General features: G+C 51.2%; 1 protein-coding gene across 3 annotated transcripts in view; it reads left to right on the top strand.

Moving 5' to 3' along the window:
* The window catches only part of LOC111146880 (tubulin gamma complex associated protein 3), a 68017-nt gene that overhangs the window by 25020 nt on the left and 23993 nt on the right, over nt 1–19004 (top strand). For all 3 annotated transcript variants that reach the window (XM_022502598.1, XM_022502599.1, XM_022502600.1), the window contains 6 exons: nt 410–535; nt 1456–1524; nt 1850–1982; nt 2598–2764; nt 16987–17097; nt 17390–17498. In XM_022502598.1, coding sequence (XP_022358306.1) covers nt 410–535; nt 1456–1524; nt 1850–1982; nt 2598–2764; nt 16987–17097; nt 17390–17498 — 715 coding nt within the window. The remainder of the gene's footprint in view (nt 1–409; nt 536–1455; nt 1525–1849; nt 1983–2597; nt 2765–16986; nt 17098–17389; nt 17499–19004) is intronic.

Here is a 19004-nt window from a genome sequence, read left to right as displayed (position 1 = left end):
GCACCCAAGGGTCGGTACGGCTTGGCATCTCGGCTGTAGACAGACGGGTCCCGATAAGGTGCCTCTGCTGACCTGCACTCACCTTCCAGAACCTTCTATCCCACAGCCTTCTGCAGCTCCCGGCTGTTGGAAGCAGTGGCTGAGGGCACAGGCCGCACTGGGGGCTCCTCCAGTCGCGCCTCAGGGAGGTGCCCTGAGCCTCACACTCCACAGAGAGGTTTTATCTCCCTGCCAGCACCTGGTGCCTTTGTTTCCCAGAATCTCTTTTTGTCTTTATTGATGGTGTATTAGTCACTTTCAAGTTCCATGGGTTGGAACCTTAGAATTAACTGAAAGTACAAATGATTGAGAAAAATAATAATTGAAATTCTAGTGTTAACTTTTAACTCTTGATATATTTACCTTTTAGGCAAACCTAAGTAGATCTTTGAGGGATACGGCAGTCAGACTTGCGGAGTTGGGATGGTTACACAATAAAATCAGAAAATACACCGACCAGAGGAGTCTAGACCGCTCATTTGGACTTGTGGGTCAGGTATGTTCATCGTTACCAGAACATTGAGGACACTATTCATTTGGGGAGTACTTAGTGTACTTAAAATCTTGTTATGAAGGTAATTCTTAAAAAGAGGTTTCTTCTCAAATAGAGAAGTTTTGATAATAGAACATTGTAGCTGTCACGGTCCACTCCGGACAACAGAGGCCACAGTGTGTGTGGACAGAGAGCACCAAGCACTGCGCGTCGTTCATGGTCGCTGTTGGTGGAGTGTGAACACAGGAGAGTGCGTGAATGCATTAAAATAAACCCCACATGACGGCTTGCGGGCCACTTTCAAACAGGTGTGGAGGCTGATGTTTAAAGAAACAGGTTTTACCCTTTGCAGGTTCGTTCCACTGAGTACGCCTCGGTTTATATCCTAGAGTTCCTTCCAGAAAGTTCCTGTCTCAGGACTAAGGGAAGGTCTTCCTTACAGCTTCTGACTTGTCACCTTTGCAGTGTTTAAGATAGCAGATGTACAACGAAGTTTTTAATCATGCAGGTGTGGAAGATGAGTGTCAAAACAGCAACAGTGAAAAATTGGGAGGAACGGGCATGGAGTTGCCAGTTTTCCAATACTGCTAATTAAAAACATTGGAGAAACAGATTTTAACTGAAGATTTGGCAGGAATATAATCCTAAAGGATTATTGTCTAAAGCGAATACACTTTTAGCTGTCATCTGTGTTTTACATTTCTTTTCTGCAAAGTTTGTGCTAAGGCGTGACACGTCCCTGACATTAGCTGCAGACGTGGTGGGGGCTGAGCCCGCGGAGGCCAGTCAACAGCATTTCAACCCTGCAGCGCACCCGAATGGTGGAAGCCCCGGCGCCCGCACACTCCCCACCGGCTGGTGTGGGAGGCTGTGTGGCATGTGAGGACGAGGTCGTGCTTCATGGTACCTGCTTTTTCCCGCAGAGTTTCTGTGCCGCCTTGCACCAGGAGCTGAAGGAGTACTACCGGCTGCTCTCTGTTCTCCATTCCCAGGTAAGCTTTGCTTTTTCATGTCTTTGTGATTTGCAGTGTTACACAATTGCAACTCCATAGAATTTTTAAGTTTCTTCATAATTACTTTTAAAAGATAAAACTGGTATTTGTATGGGATGGCAGTCCGTGAAGTTCCAGTGTCTTCTGGAGGCAAGTGCTCTCGCTGTCAGGGTTCCGGCTCCCGCGTAAATGCATCACTAGGAGCCTGACGGGACCGCTCTTCTCTCAGAGGGACGTTTGCTTCGTGCTCTCTGTACGTGGGTTGAGAACCGATGGATGCATTTGGTGGCTCGTACTTACACGTTTCGTCTTTGTGGTTTCTCAGCTGCAGTTAGAGGACGACCAGGGTGTGAATTTGGGCCTTGAGAGTAGCCTGACCCTCCGGCGCCTACTGGTTTGGACGTATGACCCCAAGATAAGACTGAAGACTCTGGCGGCCCTGGTGGACCATTGCCAAGGTTGTTCTGCGTCTCCGGGACCTCTGTTATGTCGAAGAGAGTTTCGGGGAACGTCATCTACGTTTGTTTTGTGCCTGCTCGAGGGTATCCTTCCGTATGCCGGTCACGTCCCGGCTCGTAGATAACTTGCGGGGGGATAACCAGCTGCTAACACGGCCCTGTCTCTGCCTTTGTGGAAGCTTAGGATTTCATTGACGTGAAGGAAGGAGGGAGGGCCTAGTTTTTCAGGCTTTCGTGGTCCTCGGGCTGTAACTATTCATGTTTGCGCCTCTCTTGCTTGCCTCCTACCTGGGATCTCTTCCCCCCGAGGTTATGGCTCGTGTCCGGGCTCTCCCACTGTGTGTCCCACACTCTCAAGCGTGCACGTCTGGCCGAGGCCTCTCCTGGGCTCTTGGTCTGCATCTCTGCTTGTCTTCTCAGCATGTTTCCTCACTGTGCTACCTTGGCCAAGAGCTCTCTGGCTTTTCTCTCGGGCTGTCTTGCGCGGGCACGGAGAGTCGCCCCGTCTCAGGGTTGGGAGGGCTGAGTGAGGCACGTGAGGAAGGGTGTGCCGGCGAGGGCACGCTCGCGGGGCGTGCGGGAGCGCAACTCGGGTGTCCTCTGTGTGTCCCGCAGGAAGGAAAGGGGGTGAGCTGGCCTCCGCTGTGCACGCGTACACAAAGACGGGAGACCCGTACGTGAGGTCGCTGGTGCAGCACATCCTCAGCCTGGTGTCCCACCCTGTGCTGAGCTTCCTGTACCGCTGGATCTACGACGGGGAGCTCGAGGACACGTACCACGAAGTAAGGAACCCTTCCGGCCTCGGGTTGGCTCCCAGAGGCAGGGGCGCCCGCGCCCTTCTGGGCTGCTCCCCGTGGCCATGGCCTTCCCCTCCCCAGGAGGCCAGCCCGCTTCTTTGAGCACTGTGCGTGGTGTGCATGGAGCTCGGAACCCCAGTTCCCTCCGAGCGGTGCTGCAGGAGCCCCACGGAGAATTATCACCCAGTTTTAATGGTGGGAAGCTCAGGAGGTCCTGTCCCCTGCACGGGACTGGGACTGGGTCTCCTGTGCTCTTCCCCTTGTCCTCACGGGGCAGCATCACGGGTTCTGTGGCTCCGCAAGATGACCACGTGAGCTAGACGTGGGCCCCGCGGTGCCTGCAGTGCTGGTGACGGAGTCTGCATTCCTGCTGCGCGGTGTAGGTGCGGTACATTCTGCGGGGAGGCCGCATGTGTGCTCCTGAGGACTGTGCACCTCGCAGGACCGCCTGGAAATATCCTCCTCTGACATGGAGGAGGAGGGACGCGGCCCACTCCCAGCCCTCATCAGGGCCGCTCCCTTCCGACAGGCCGCAGCCTTGCAGGGGTCGTGGCACCGTTGACACGCTTGAAGTGGTTCGGCCCCCCCCCTTGGGTTCCGCAGACGCGCCACCGGGGTTCATGGCCGGGGCTCATGGGGGAGGCTCACGGACAGAGGGGGTCGTGGCAGCGGGTGCGTGGGGTGGAGGGAGGCCGCTGGTGAGTGTGGGGGGTGCCTGCGATTTGTGCCCCCTGGTCCTGGGTTTGTGGGCTCACCTAGTGTCTTGTGGATGAACTTGGTGGGAGTGGTCATGAACTTCGTGTCACGCTCACGTTGTTTCCTGATACTCGTGCTGGAGCCGGGCCTTTGCAGACAGGCATGGCTGTGGAGCCCACGGCGGGGCGTGGCTTTGCGGTGCCCTCGAAGCCCCCAGGTGGCGTCTGCAGGTGCCGGCGTGGGCGGCTCATCACGTCCCGCGGCCCTTTCCGTGGTGGCGCTGCCGGCGGCCGTACTGTGGCGCACACTGAACGTGGACTTCCCGCTTGTGTGTCGCGGCTCCTCTGTGCGGCTGCTGGTGTTCATGGTTGCCGACCTTTTAAACGGCCTTGGGAAGAACGTCCTTTCCTGTGCCTCTCTCTGTATTGACCGGTTTCTCTAAGGTCAGCCCTGGGAGGTGGCATGGCTCGCTGTTGGGGAGGGCATCCTTTAAGTCTGGTTCTGCTCTTTCCAGCTTTGGGGTGGTGCTGCCTGTCCCCCCGCGCCGGCCCTCTGTGGTTCCTGCTGCTCCCGCCGGCGCAACTCTCCCTACTCCGGTCTTGGAATGGCTTCTGCTCCAGGGCGTGATGCGCGGCGCCTCCTGTGATGCGTTTTACTGGTTCCTAGTGAGACGGGCCAGTGTTCGTGCTCGTCGGTTGTTCTTGTCCTGCTGTTGCTGTGTCTTCCGTTTCCCCTTTGCCCGGCGCATTTGTCCGTTCTTCTAGACTTGAATCTTGGGATGGTTTTATGTATTTGGATATCTTAGGTCTGTGATTGCATTTTTTTTTTAAAGATTTTATTTATTTATCTGACAGACAGAGATCACAAGCAGGCAGAGAGGCAGGCAGAGGGAGGGGAGAAGCAGGTTCCCCACGGAGCAGAGAGACCGATGTGGGGCTCGATCCCAGGACCCTGAGATCATGACCTGAGCCGAAGGCAGAGGCTTAACCCACTGAGCCACCCAGGTGCCCCATGTGATTGCATTTTTAAAATTATTTTTTTTTAACTGTTTTGTTAACATTATTCAGACTTAAGAGAAAAGGTGTGAGAGTCGTACGAGAGTCACAGATTCGACTGCTGACCCTCCCCGATGTTCCTTTTGCCACGTGTACTGTGTGTAGCACATTCCAGCGCACAGCACTTGACAGGAAATAGAGGTGTTCCCAGATTCTTACTGAAATTGGACTTTATCTCACTCTCTGATAACACGGAGTCAAGATTTTCCTGGAATGACATACATAAATAAAAGATTCATATAGGGAGAAAAAATTAAGATTACAAAAAGATGAAAAATTGTCCCTTTTTATTAATAAAGAACTTATATTCCACATCCTTCTCCACCTAGTAATTAATACAGAAACTACATGAACTTGGTGATTCTCGTTTTCTTAATAGCCACCAGCTGACCCGATGAACTTGATTTTCTTGGAGGCTGGGTGGGAATCGACCGGATCTCCTGGCATGTATATATTGCCACCCATGAGAAGTCAGAGCCACAGACTGGCTAATTATCTTCTTTAAATTTAGTACTTGACTTCTAATTTGTAATACTTTTGCTTTCTTTCTTAAGAATAATTTAGTTTGCATGTTCGAGCAATGAGGTTTTCAAGGCGTCCTTAATTGTACCCCTGGTTCATCGTGCGCATCTGTGTTTTTAAAATAGGCTCTGAAGTACCGCCGGTTCCTTCTCGATTGTCTGCCTTCGGTGTGATTTGGGCTTGTTTACCTGTTTATTTTGTTGGTACTCATTGTGGGATTGTGGGACTGGAGGACTGACAGCAAATGAGATGGAGTCAGGCCAACTTCGTATTCTCCTCTCGACGTTTTCTCTGCTGTCTTTGAACACTGACTCACTGGGGTCACAGAAGCAAACGCTTTAAGACTGGGGTAGCTTACGTGGGGTTACTCATTTTGGAGAACTCCTGTTGCACAGAATATACAGAAGGTAAATTGGGTTTTATTTATTTAAAGACTAAGCATCCCTGCTGAATACGGTATTAGGATTAGCAAATGATCACTTCAACTGATCTCAGATTTGGCCTCATTGGTAAAATGTTTCTTACATGTTTTTCTGTTTGTATAATTTCACACTTCTAGAAACGTCGGAAGGACTGTACAAAACACTCCTCAGACTGAGTACTGACCTTGTACTATAGTAGATTTACCTTTTTTTTTCTTTTTAAAGGTTTCATATTTCCTGGTATTCTCAGTTGGGGTCGGAGTTGAGAGAAGGGCTTGGGCTCTTCAGGATCAGCAAGTGTTTCTTTCGCTGGTGACTTTGCCCAGCCTGTCCCTCACGCCCCAGAGGAGCTTGTTTGCTTCACTGGTTGTGCCGCTGGGATTTCTCAAAGTGCGTCGTGACTGACAGAACCAAAATGAATCCTTTTGACATAAAGTGCGTGACGTTCCCGGCTCTGGGCCTCCTGTGGTTCGTACTCTGACGCCGGTGGGCTCACACCGCCTAGCAGTGGGTCTTGTTACAACTCAGCTGCTTCACCACTGGTGGGCAGAGCCTCAGGGATCCGGTCCTGGAGTCCCGTGGCTCCACGTCAGCCTCTCACGGGGCTCTGTCCTGGCAGGCAGCTCGGCCTGCCCTTCCGAGCCTTCCCTGCGCATGCGGTGGTGGTGCCGGGCCATGGGTTGTGCCGATGTGGGAGGGTGAGTTAGGCACATCGTACACCTTCTTACGTCGTTCGCTCGTAATTAACAGAAGAAGAGCGCCAGGTAAAGTCAGGACCCGCTGGCCCTCACATGTCTGTGGCCTTTCTGTGGCTCATGGTCATCTCTGGCTTCTTGGCTTCCTGTCGGACCACGTGTATGTAAATGTTCGTTCAAGTCTTTGATTAGTTTTGGGAAGGTTTTCTTTGCTTAAAATAATATATTTACCATAAGAATTTGGCTATTTAGACAATTGCGTTCTGTGTTTGATCCTTAGATGATTAAAATTTGAGTATTTTTGTCTCTTCAGTTCCTGCGTTGTTTCACTTTCCCTCCTCTGTGTAAGGAGTTACAACTTAGTTTTATTTTATTTTTTTTTTAATTTTTTTTTTAAAGATTTTATTTATTTCACAGAGAGAGATCACAAGTAGGCAGAGAGGCAGGCAGAGAGAGAGAGAGAGAGGAGGAAGCAGGCTCTCCGCTGAGCAGAGAGCCTGATGCAGGACTCGATCCCAGGATCCTGAGATCATGACCTGAGCCGAAGGCAGAGGCTTAACCCACTGAGCCACCCAGGCGCCCCTACAACTTAGTTTTAAAATCAGATTTCTTCAAGTGTACGGTTAACGTAAGTAGCTGTATGGGAGTCTTATGACTGCTCTTTCGGAAGTAGTGTATTAAGTACCTGTATATGGAAATGCTCTGTTCTGTAATCAAAGAAAGCACAAAATGTAGATAAACAGAAATTGTAAAAAGGACCCAGAGAAGAAATTCTGGCGTTGAAAAGTATGGTAACTGAAATGAAAAAAACATTGCTAGTGGCTCAACAGCAGATTTGAACAAGAAGAAGAAAGGTGCCTTGCTCGTAGGCTAACAGGTAATCTGGTCTGAGGAACTTGAAGTAGGAAGACTCATCAGGGCCCACAGGAGTCCACTCTGTAATCAAGCCGTGGAAAGACAGAGAACCTTAGAAGTGTCACGCGAGTCCTCACGGAGAAGGTCCTTGAGTAGGTCTGTAGCTGATCTCTCCCCAGAAACCGTGCGAGCTAGCAGGTGGTAGGGTGACACGTTCAAAACACTGAAAGGAAAAACTGTCATTCAGGAATTCTGTATCCTGTAAACACTACCTCCAAAAGTGGAGAAACGGAGTCATTTGCAGTTAATAAAACCTGAGAGTTCGTAGAAACACAAACCATCGGCACCAAGTCCTGCAGAAACAGAGAATCCGAACAGATTTATGACAAGTAAGGAGATTGAGTCCATAGTCTCAGGCACTTTCCAGTAAAGGAAAGCCAGGGCTGGATGACTTCACTGGCGAATTCTACCAGATAAGTAAAAAGTTAGCATTAATTTTTCTCGAAGTCTTCCAGAAAATCGAGGAAAGAACACTTCTTAACTCATTTTGTGAAGCTAGTATTAGGGTGATCCCAACGCCAGTCCAAGAAGACTGCAGACCAGTGTCCTTCGTGGGTATTGTTGCAGGAGTCCTCACAGAGCACTAAAATGGGCTGGAGGGGGGGATGGTACACCCTAAGCACGTGAGACTTCTCCCAGAAACGCAGGGGTAGTTCAGCATAATTAAAATCAATGTAATAAAACATGTCATCCTGATAAAAGTGAAGGAAACACACACAGCCCAGTCGATGCAGAAAATGCATTTGATGAAGTTCTTCACCAAGTAGGAATAGAAAGGAGCTTCTCACCTCATCAAGGGCATCTGTAAAACACCGACGGTACCATCATAGCTCTGAAAGGGTGTACACTCCAGCCCCAAGATCAGGACAGGGGCTCCATTTTCCCCACTTCTACTTAACATTGCACTGGAGGCTCTAGGCAGGGCGGTTAGACAAGGGAATAACCGTTAAAAAACAAAGACTCTCAGATTGGAAAGGAAATAAAATAATTTCTGTCACAGATGACAAAATTTCATGTGTAGAAAACTAAAGTGTTCCTAGTTTGTATCTGATAAACACGTTTTCCACGTGAGCTGGTTGCAGGATCCACACACGAAAATTGGTCACTTTGTTAAATGCTTGAAATAAACACTCCAAAAATAAAATGAAGAAAATAATCCCATGTGTGATCGTGTCTGAACTGAGCAGCGCGTGGGGAGAAACTAGAGCGGAGAGGTGGAAGCAGTGCACACCGGACACCGCAGAACTGCAGGGAGACGCGGAAGCAGACTCCGTGAGCACGGGGCAGCGCGTGTTCCTGGGCCGGGAGAGGGCGTACAGTGAAGGCGGCAGTGCGTCCCCAGATGACTGCGGATTGAACGTCATTTCTATCAGAATTTCAGTGGCCTTTTTGCAGAAATAGGAAGGCTGGTCCTCAAAGCCCTGTGGAAGTCCATGGAACCCGGAGAGCCACACACTCTGGAAAAAACCACCACCAAAGTTGGAAGAGTCACATGTCCTGATTTCATGACGTAAGACAAGGCACGGCTGTCAGAGTTGTGGTTCTGGCATGAGTATAGACGGGTAGATCGAGAGGGTAGGATTGAGATTCCAGAACTGAATGCATTCATTTTTGTTCAGTTGATTTTTAAATTTTATTTATTTATTTTTTTAAAGATTTTATTTATTTATTTGACAGAGATCACAAGTAGATGGAGAGGCAGGCAGAGAGAGAGAGAGAGAGAGGGAAGCAGGCTCCCTGCCGAGCAGAGAGCCCGATGCGGGACTCGATCCCAGGACCCTGAGATCATGACCTGAGCCGAAGGCAGCGGCTTAACCCACTGAGCCACCCAGGCGCCCCTATTCAGTTGATTTTTAACAAGTGCTCCAAGACCACTCATGAAGAAAGACTAGTCTTTTCGGCAGGTGGTGCAGGGACGGCCGCACATCCACACACGAAAGAACGAGTTGGACCTCAGGTGGACCTCAGATGTGTACCATACATAAGAAGTAACTCAAAGTCTATCTCCCACGGAGAGCTGTGAGCGCTTAGAGGTTAACACAGGTGTGAATCGTTGTGACTCTGGATCAGGCAGTGGTGTCGTAGATGCGTCACCAAAAGCTTAAGCAGCAAAAGAAAAAGATAAATTGGTTTCCTCAGAATTAAAAACTTACGTACTTCAAAAGACATTGAGAAAGTGAAAACCCACAGACTGGGAGAAAATGTTTCAGGTCATCTGCGTGGTAAGGGTCTAGCACCCGTGTGTAAAGAACTGTGCCGACTCGAGCCCAGAGATGAACAGCCCAGTAGAGAAATGGGCCAAGTCCCGAGATCTTCCCGAAGATCTGCAGGCGGCCTTAAAGCAGCACAGGAAAAGACAGGAACGTGGGTCGTCACGGAAGTGTGAACGGGGAAACCACAGTTGGATACTGGCGCGCACACTCACTGGGATGGTGTTAGAAGAAAGAGAAGCTGGAGCGTGACGAGTGTCGGTGAGGACTCCGAGAAGTTGGAGCCTAATGCAGTGCTGGTGGGAGCGGAGTGCTGCGGCCGCTGGGCCACGGAGCTGCCGGTGCCTTGGAGGTCCTACGCGGACCCAGCTGTCCCCGGTGCTCAAGAGAAGCCGGCACACAGTCACTGAAAACCAGTACGGGGTATCACAGAAGCGCTCCTCGTTACCGGAGAGTCCGGAGCGGAAGTAGGCCAGCGCCCATGAGCTCATGGATGGGCCCGCGGAATGCGGTCTGTCCGCGTCCTGCAACGGGACAGTCAGCCGTAGAAGGACGGAGACTTGGATGCGTGCCGTGACATGGGCGAACCTTGAACACATTAGGCTGAGTGAAAGAAGCCGGACACAAAAGGTCACACATTGGATGCTTTCGTTTACGTGAAACGTGCAGGATAGGTGAATTCTTAGAAGATTCGTGTTGTTGAGTGGGGGGGAGAGGGACCGGGGAGGTCATTGCCTGACGGGTATGCAGTTTGTCTGCAGGCGGAGAAGATGTTCTAGAATTCCATAGCAGTGGTGGTTACACACCTTGTTCTGGAAAATCCTAAAAAAGCACTGAATTCCACTTTAAAATGCTGCCTGTATTACGTGAAGCTGGCTCCTAAGATTTAACTCTCCTTTGCTGAGTTGCTTCTGCCTCTCTGCCGGTTTGAGGGTGTCCTCGATACCTTCCATGTGTTCAGTAGGCTGGAGGAGAGCCCGGCCGTTCAGTCTCGGGTCCCTTTGGCGGGCCTTGGGAACCTCGTAGGGAGGTTTGACGTGGACTGTGACGTGGGCACGGAGAGGTTTTGGAGCACGATGAAGCCCGAGCCTCCACAGCCCTGGCCGGACTCGAGCGGGACATATGCCGAGCGTGTGGTCAAGGGTGGGGTGAGGAGGGGGCGAGTCCCGAGTGCCTCCGCAGCGCACACCCACTCTCGCTTTTAGGACAGTGTCTTGGGAGTTTGTCTCTGGGGCGCTGGAGGGAGCGTAACCATGAAGGAAGAATGGGAAACACTGCATACGAGCGAAATTACGAGGTACGGGGCTGGGCTCTGTTTAACCTTACGTGTGTTTCCGGGTTTAATACTAAATGGGCTATACAGGAGTGTGTGTTTTTAGCCACATGTTCAGTAAGAAGCGATTAGTGACTTGGACATCTGTGCACGAGCTTTTCACAGGTGACGTGAGAGCGTCTGATTTCCGGGACAAAGGCACGGGGACTGTAGTTCATCCTTCACATTTACAGTGGAAGGGAGAGCTGAATTTCCGAAGTTAGTGCCAAAGTGCCCTTCCCTTTCCTTGCACACGTGCCCACGCCCTTCTGCAGTTGGTGCTCACGGACCTCGGCTCAAGGAAAGTCGCGGGTGGGAGCTGGCTTCCTGCAGGTTAGCCCAGGCTGGAGTGCGTACGGCTCGCGCCGTTCTCCTGCCTTGGGGCGGGGGTGGGCTGGGGTGCGGGTCACGTGGGGGACCCGGAACCTTCTCTGCCTTTGCCTGTCCCTCTGGAGCTTTTGGACCTTCCGTCTCTGACCCGGCCGTCCACTGCTCGGGAACTTCATCGCCCGAGGCTCCTGCTGGAGCAGGACATCTGTCTGGCCCTAGAGCGCTCACGTTGTGTCCCCTCTGGTTCTGTCCTTGGCGGGGGCTCTATCACCTGCTGGGACTGAACTGCGCTCCCTGGAAAGGCTTCTCTCCTGCTGCTCAGGGCTTGGCGTCCTGCCTTCGCTGCTCTGGTGCTGGCCGTTTTGCAACCCGGGAGTGAGTTTCTTTTTCTTCTCCCCAAAATTCCAAGTGGCCTCCGAGCTTTGTTGTTTCTGATAGGAAATCGTTCAGACTGCCTCCGGCTCCGCCAGTTTGCTGTGAGTTGTCACCGAAGTACAGGCCCCTGGAGCCCAGCCGCGGGAACTGCCGTCCGGCTTTCGGTTATTCATCTGTCAGGAAACGCAAAGGCGGAGCAGGGGAGCTTCTCAGAGGTGATAGGTACGGGAGTGATTGGCAAGTACGGTCAACATTTGGAAGAAGTTTCTTTCTTTCTTTTTTTTTTTTTAAATATTTTATTTATTTATTTGAGAGAGAGCCAGTGAGAGAGAGCGTGAGCGAGGAGAAGGTCAGAGGGAGACGCAGACTCCCCGTGGAGCTGGGAGCCTGATGCGGGACTCGATCCCGGGACTCCAGGATCGTGACCTGAGCCGAAGGCAGTCGTCCGACCAACTGAGCCACCCAGGCGCCCCTTGGAAGAAGTTTCTGATTATTTTTGGTGTTACAAAGTGGTGCAATGAAAGCATTTGGTTTTCGCTTTGTTGCTAGTGCTGCCTGGAGAAGCTGGTCTGTTAGGTCTTCCGTAGCGCGCACGGGTCTTCTCCCCGGAGTGTGCAGTGCAAGTTATGCCTGTTTAAGGGAAGAGCGAGAGAGTTCCAGTTTTTTTCTTTCCTTTCCTTTCCTTTTTTCTTTTTTCTTCTCTTTTAAGAATTTATTAGAGCGAGTGAGCCAGAAGAGCGAGCACGAGAGGTAGGTGGGGAGAGGGAGAAGCAGACCCCGCCGAGCAGGGAGCTGGACACCAAGCTCGACCCCAGGACCCAGAGATCGTGACCGGAGCTGAAGGCAGACGCTTCCCTTGAGCCACCCAGGCGCCCCAAGATAGTTCAGTGTTAATTTATTTTTATTTTTTGCCTTTTGGATAATCCTTGTCAAAGGGTAAGGGGCTTCAACTTGGAGCCAGAAAAGAAGGGCGAAGGTAAAAGGTCTTTTGCTTTCAGAATTCGAAAATTTTCAGACCTGCCTCAGATGTTTGCTTACATGCTGTAAAACTGAAAACCCGCACCCTGTGTTGGAAGGTCAGTGACTGAGCCAGAGGGAGCGCAGTGGCTGCTTTCGGGGCATCCGCGGGCGCACTCCGCACTCCTGGTGCTGTGTTTCTTTCGTGCTCTTGCCAGGAGTGACCGAAGGTAGAAGTTTACCATGTACAATATCTTGCCGTCCTGGCACTTGTGTGCCCCGCCGCTGGCCTGGTGGGACGCACCCATGTACCTCGTCCATTACCTTTCCCGGGTTCAGGTCCTGCCCCGGTCGGGCCCAGAGCCTCTGTCACTGCTCTCCGGGTGGCCCTCGGGGTGGGGGCTCGTGGGAGTTGCCTGTCCGTGGACAGTCGGGTGGGGGTCTGTGTGTAATAATGGATCTGTTTCTTAGAAACTATGCTGCTGGCTAAGAAAATTACCCTCTTCATTTCTGTTTTTAGTTAGGGAGGCCTTGGCATTTGTCCAGCAGTTAACGAGAAATCATGGTACAATTATGTTATATTTTTTTCTCAGTTCTTTCTGTGTTTGACACATTGTGAAAATTAAAGAACCTTGAGTGGAAAATGCATCAATGAAATAAAAGCAATTATGTTCTGGCCTTGGCTTTTTCCCTCTGTAACGGTGTATTTTTCAGAGGATTAATTAAATGCGGGGATGCACCTATTCCTCTCCGTGTTTGCTGGCAGATGGGTTGCACGCTGCTCTGCCCCCAGCTGAAGTGATGCTTTCATAATTTCTAAAGATAACTGAATTGTCTGAGTTTTTTATCTTTTAAAATAAATTGTCTTATTGTTCTTACTGATAAAACCTGGATACACTCCAGCTATCAGGCGAGTTCGTGTGGTGTTTGTAGAAACGAGCTCTTTTTGTTAAGTTAGTGACTGATCGAGACCGTTTACGCGCAGTTTGTCTAGTCTGCTGAGTGGTGGGCCACAGCCAGCGCGGTGACCTGACGACCTTTCGGATTACTCGTGGTGGGCTGATGACATTTAAAAAAAATTCCTGTGAGGGATAGTGGACATGTATCTTAAAGTGACAGTAGGTTCGCTACCGTAGTACTGATTACGCCGCCGGCCTTCCCTAGTTACGTGCTTAAAATTAGAAAGGGAATATCAATCAGAGAAACCTAAAATGTAAAGATCAATAAATACCTTGGTAATTTCAGTTTGTACCTAAAGATAAGAAATTTGAGTTGAAAATAAATATAGTGATCTTATCCTCTTGGTCATAAAAATATGGCATTTATTCAGATACCTGCTTACAAAGGAGATTGGCTGGGTGTAATGGATACCACCTCGGCCTGGCTTCGTGCCACTGAAAATTACGTTTCCTTAAAGATTCATCCTTGGGAGTAGATTTCCGTAAACGGAAAAGAAAAGAAATAACCTTTTCTTTGATTGCCTTGGAAAAGTGATGTTACTGAGGGTTTCTTTTTCCTGGCACCTTATGCTCACTCGCTGGCTTGAAGTACTCAGTTCTTTTGGACAGTGTTTTTTCTGATTTAAAAATATTTATTAATTAAAAAATTTCGAGCATATTAATAGAGAAAGTTTATTAGTGATCCCATCTTGAACAGATAACCTGTTAATATTTTTTGTATGTTTCTCTGTGTGTCAGATACGGCGCATATAAGGTATTTTGTAACCCTTTTTACTTCATTTTAATTTGAAGTGAATAAGAAAAAAACTTTTCAGCCTTCATTGAACATATTTCTGAAACATACTATTTTGCATTCCTGCTTTACCAAATAGTATTTTTTTTTTTTTTTTAGTAATGAAAATTTCATGCCATTGAATTTTATTATCCTGTACCAAGGCTTGGTAGAGTGTGATCCCTGCAGGTCCCGAGAGGCACATGAAAGTGGGTTTGTGGATATGTGCGCTGTTTTCTCCCCGGCAAGAAGAGCCGCGCGTTTTTCCACCCGGTTCTTGGAAGGGTTTAGGATAGTTAAGAAAAACTTTAGTTTTGATGACTACATGATACTGTTTTATAATTTGTTGTCTCTTGCCTTGTCGTTAGGTAGTGTAACGTACCCTGTAACGCACGGAAGTGGAACGAACCCTGAGCAAAACGATCCTACTCCAGTCACGCAGGGGCACTATCCTTCCTAATTTTTCCATCTGTATTCACAGTGAAACTGACCTGTCCTTCCATTTTGGGTATTATTGTTTTTTAAGATTTATTTATGGGAGAGAGAGAAGAGGCAGAGCGAGAGGGAGAGAATCCTCAGCAGACTCTGTGCTGAGCAGGGAGCCCCACGCAGGGCTCGCTCTCAGGACCCTGAGGTCATGACCTGAGCTGAAACCAAGTTGGCCACTTAATCGACTGAGCCACCCACGTGCCCATTTTGGGTATTATTTTTATCAGGCTTTGCTGTACGGGACCCATAAAATAAACTGAAGCATTCTGTATGTTTTTCTGTGATCTAGAATTCTTCAACATAAAAATGTCTTTTTTTTTTGTCTTTTTTTTTTTTTTTTTTTTAAGTTAAGTGGGCTGTGTGCCTTAGTGACCGTTCAGCTTCTCTCTTCTGGGGTTAATCTGGGTTATTTATGTTCTGCTAGGAAACCATTAATTTTGTATTGCTGTATGATGACTAAAAATATTTGTAAAATTCTTTAAATACATTTTGTCTCTGTGGATAGACTTTCCTGGGGGAGGGCTGTGTCTGGTTCACCTGGTGATTTGGAACTTGTGTCAGAATCACTGGAAGAGGCCGGCCCTTCAGGTATGTTGTGACTTAAGTGGATTTGACAGTCCTGGTGGGAGCCAGGGTGCCACGCGTGACATGGCCAGTGCTGAGTCGCGAACCGCCCAGTTTCTAACGGGAGACACTAGCGAGTACTGAAGTTGTGGTGCAAGTGCCCTTTGAAAGGAACCAGGGCTCCTCGGAGGAGGGGCTGAGTCTAGGTCTGCGGGAGAGAGGAAGAAGATGAGCCTCGAGCGCCTTCCATACCAGAAGCAAGGGAGACAGCACGGCTCAAGTCTGAAGGACTTCACAGCTGGCTGGAAGAGGCTCCTGTCACCCCAGAATGGGAACCCCGGAGTGCTGGGAAGGATAGTTCGTGCATGGCTTGGAACCCAGATGTGCTTAAGTCCGGTCCATGATGATGAAACACGAAGCCCACTGGTCCCCCTTGGAGGCCGGGAGAGGAGGATGCTGTCTGGTGCCACCTCAGCCTCTCTCGGTCTAGTCAACTTTCTGCCGTTTTGACCTGTTAATACAGTTAAGGACAGTGAGGGTTTCTGATGAGGTGTCCTAGCCCAGAGGAAGAAATGGCACATTGAAGAGAAGGCGCTGGGTGACTCGGCCGCTAGGCGGATGCTGTCCAGAAGGAAGGCCAGACCCCTGCTTTCCATCCAAGATAATTTCCAGAGGGATGAAGGACCGGAGTCCTAGAAACAACAGGGCAGGAATGCTGGGAGAAAATGGTGCGGGATATTTGTGTGCTCAGGGGACGGGAAGCTCTTAGGAAGACAGGAAACGCAGAGGCCATTAGGAGGTCATTTACCTGCAAACAGAAACGGAACAGAGCAAAACCGGAGTATGTTGTAAATGGTGGTAAATGATTCGCTTGCAAACATTTATAATCTGGACCTGCAAATGGTCATTATCCCAAATACAACAGTTTCGTATATTGATGAGAAGAGGACAGTGTCCCAGAGAAAGATGGGTTGAGGGGATGAAAAGACAGTTTACGGGAGAAAAAGAGCAAATGGCCATTCGCACCAGGAGAGCAGGCCCAGGTTCCGTTGTCAGGATAGTACCGGAGCAGGCAGCCCGGCTCTCGCCAACCAACCAGCAAAACCTGCGGGGAGGTGGCGCGCTCTGCTCCTGGGAGTGCCGTGGGCGCAGCTCTCTGCAGTCTGGCTTGTCTGCCGCAGGTAAGGCTCGACGCGGCTCCGCTGCTCCGTCGGAAACGCAGCTTGTGGAGGCGAGCGCGAGCCCGCTGGGACGCCCGCCGAGGATGAAAGTGGTCTGGTGGCGGCGGCCGAGGGGGAGTCGGGCCCAGTTAGCTCCGAACACCCGTGCCCTTTCTGTGGTCAGACGGCGGACTGCGCGGGGGGTCGCGAGGGGAAGAGCCCAGCGGACCGGGGAGGAGCTTCTGAGCGAGGCTGTTCTCCGAAGGTCGCGTCCGGCAGCGCTGCTTGGCCGACGGGTGCCGCCCGCCCGCATGTCCAGGTCTGCCCGGAGCCCTCGGTCCCTGTGGAGCATGTCCTCTTCAGCCCCTGTGTTCCGGGCTCGGGGGCCTCTGCGAGGGAGAGCCTGCGGGGGCTGCGCACGGCGGGAGGGGCCGCACCCCTGCAGCGGGCCGCACGTTTTGATGAATGGAGAACGCCGTCCTCCCACCCAGACCACGAGGTTGCCCGCGGGGTCTGCCGCGACGCTCACCACGGACATCGGGCGTCTTCGGGACAGAGCCTGCTCCGTTACACTGCGTTTAAGGAGTCTGGGACATGATGCGATTTCCGCTTAGAGGGTGACGTGTCCAAAATGCTTTCTAAGACGAGTTTTGCTCTGTAACGGGCGACTCTCCTGTGTCTGGAGGGCTGGGCTCTCAGGACTCCTTTGGCGTTGCTGTTAGCGGGTCGTTTGCCACGAGGGTCACTGTCTGACATGGCTGTCTCTGCTCTCAGTTTTTTGTAGCCTCCGACCCAGCAGTGAAGACAGACCGTCTGTGGCAGGACAAGTACACCTTGCGGAAATCCATGATTCCCTCCTTCATCACGATGGACCAGTCCAGAAAGGTAAGGCCGGGAGACACACTTGGGCTTTGTATCTGCCCACCATGTGACAGGAGGAATCTTCTTAATGCGGTTTTACTGCATTTTACCGTTAGAAGCGTAGGAATTGAATCCGTTGATCTATTAATGCATGTCAGCTAGTGAGGTCTTTGCAGTTTCTGGAATTCGCTCGATGCTGCCCCAGGCGTCTCTGTCTTTAGTTTCCAGTTCATAGTTCGTTCTTATGAATCTTTGTAGTAGTCGCACGATTAATCATTTGTATGTAAAGGTAACTCCAGGCTATTTTCTGTTTTAGGTCCTTTTGATAGGAAAGTCAATAAATTTCCTGCACCAGGTCTGTCATGACCAGACGCCCACCGCAAAGATGATAGCAGTGACCAAGTCTGCAGACTCCCCCCAGGATGGTACGCGGGTGCTGGTGGTGGAGGGGCTGCGCGCGTATGTACTGCCCAGAGCCGCCTTCTTCCAGGGGGACGGACGGATGCTCTGAATTGTTGTCCCAAATACCTTCATACATAGTGTGATGTGTATGAAATACCACTGCAAATTTCCAGTTCTCCTTTGTTTTAAAGATTTTATTTATTTATTTGACAGAGACGTCTCAAGCAGGCAGAGAGGAGGCAGGCGGGGGCCGGGGGAAGCAGACTCCCCACTGAGCAGGGAGTCTGATGCGGGGCTTGATCCCAGGAACCTGAGATCATGAACTGAGCCGAAGGCAGAGGCTTAACTCACTGAGCCCCCCAGGCACCCCTCAATTCCATTTTTTATGTGGGTTTAAACAATAAGTTTTAGACGAGGTCTGGGTGTTTTACACTTACTAACCACTCGTAGTAATTCATATTCCTGTTTTCTTTAACTGCTGTAGCGACGCTTTGCCGGGCTGAGGAAGGACAGCTGCTGCTGAGGGTGGCCACAGCCAGCCTGGAGGCTTAGTCAGGGGTCAGCAGGGGCTTACACGTGTGGCTCGGGTTCCGAGTGCCGCGTGGAATTGCCACCTGCTCTGAACGGCGTCTGGCTCCCTTCGCTGCTGTTCTCTCCCACTTTCCCCATCGGCCGCCCCTCCGCCCTGTGATTCCATGGTGGCGGGCGTGTACCGCTCTCTGGCCGTGGCTGCGTTTCCTGCTCACGGGCTCCCTCTGACTCTGTGCGTGGGACGGTGTGGCAGGTGTAGGCAAGGCAGTACGAGTTCTGGTTCATGGTGATGGCTGTGCCTTTCCTGAAGAGAAACGTGCAGATGAAATCGCGATCACCAGTAGTAACAGGCAGGACGTGCTGCAAGCGTCCGACCCTGCAGGGCTGGCTGTAGGCCCTGGGCGTGAGCTAGACCCCAGACCTTTCTCACCTGGCATCACCAGGACTGTGCCCTGTGACGTCCTCGCCTCCCTGCAGCCGCCGCTCGGCTCGCTGCTCCTGGGTCGGACGGCTGCAGGCTCCACGCAGTGTTTCTGAGCCGCCTCACTTCCCTTGGCTCCGCGTTCTCGGGGTCTGTCCGTGCGGCCGCAGTGGGATTGCCTCCTTGTAAGGCTGCGTCCCGTTCCGTTGTGTGCGGACCCCGCATTTCCTGTGACTGCCCATCTGTCGGGGACGCTTGGGCTTCTGGATCTCGTGTTGAGGGGACGCTGCCCTGAACGTGGGGCGCGTCTTTGCAGGTGAGCCTTTCCACCTTCTTGGGTGGATGCCTGGTCACGGACGTCCCGGAGCTTAAGGCCGCTGTCCTTGCCATGTCTTGCCCCTCCATGCGCTTGCCACAACGGCTCCTCCGGCTCGCGCTCCCACCAGCTGTGCCCGTGGGCTCCCCTCTGTCCACAGCCTCGCCGGCGCCTGGGGGTGTGTTTCCGTTTCTGGCCGTTTTGGCAGGGGTGAGGCGGTGCCTCTCTGGTCTGATTTGCGTTTCCCCGACGATGAAAGGT

This window comes from Enhydra lutris, unplaced genomic scaffold (genome assembly GCF_002288905.1).
Source record: "Enhydra lutris kenyoni isolate GAN:26980312 unplaced genomic scaffold, ASM228890v2 scaffoldscaffold15, whole genome shotgun sequence".
NCBI lineage: Eukaryota > Metazoa > Chordata > Mammalia > Carnivora > Mustelidae > Enhydra > Enhydra lutris.
Note: the sequence above shows the minus strand (reverse complement) of the source record. Positions and strands in the feature narration are given on the sequence as shown.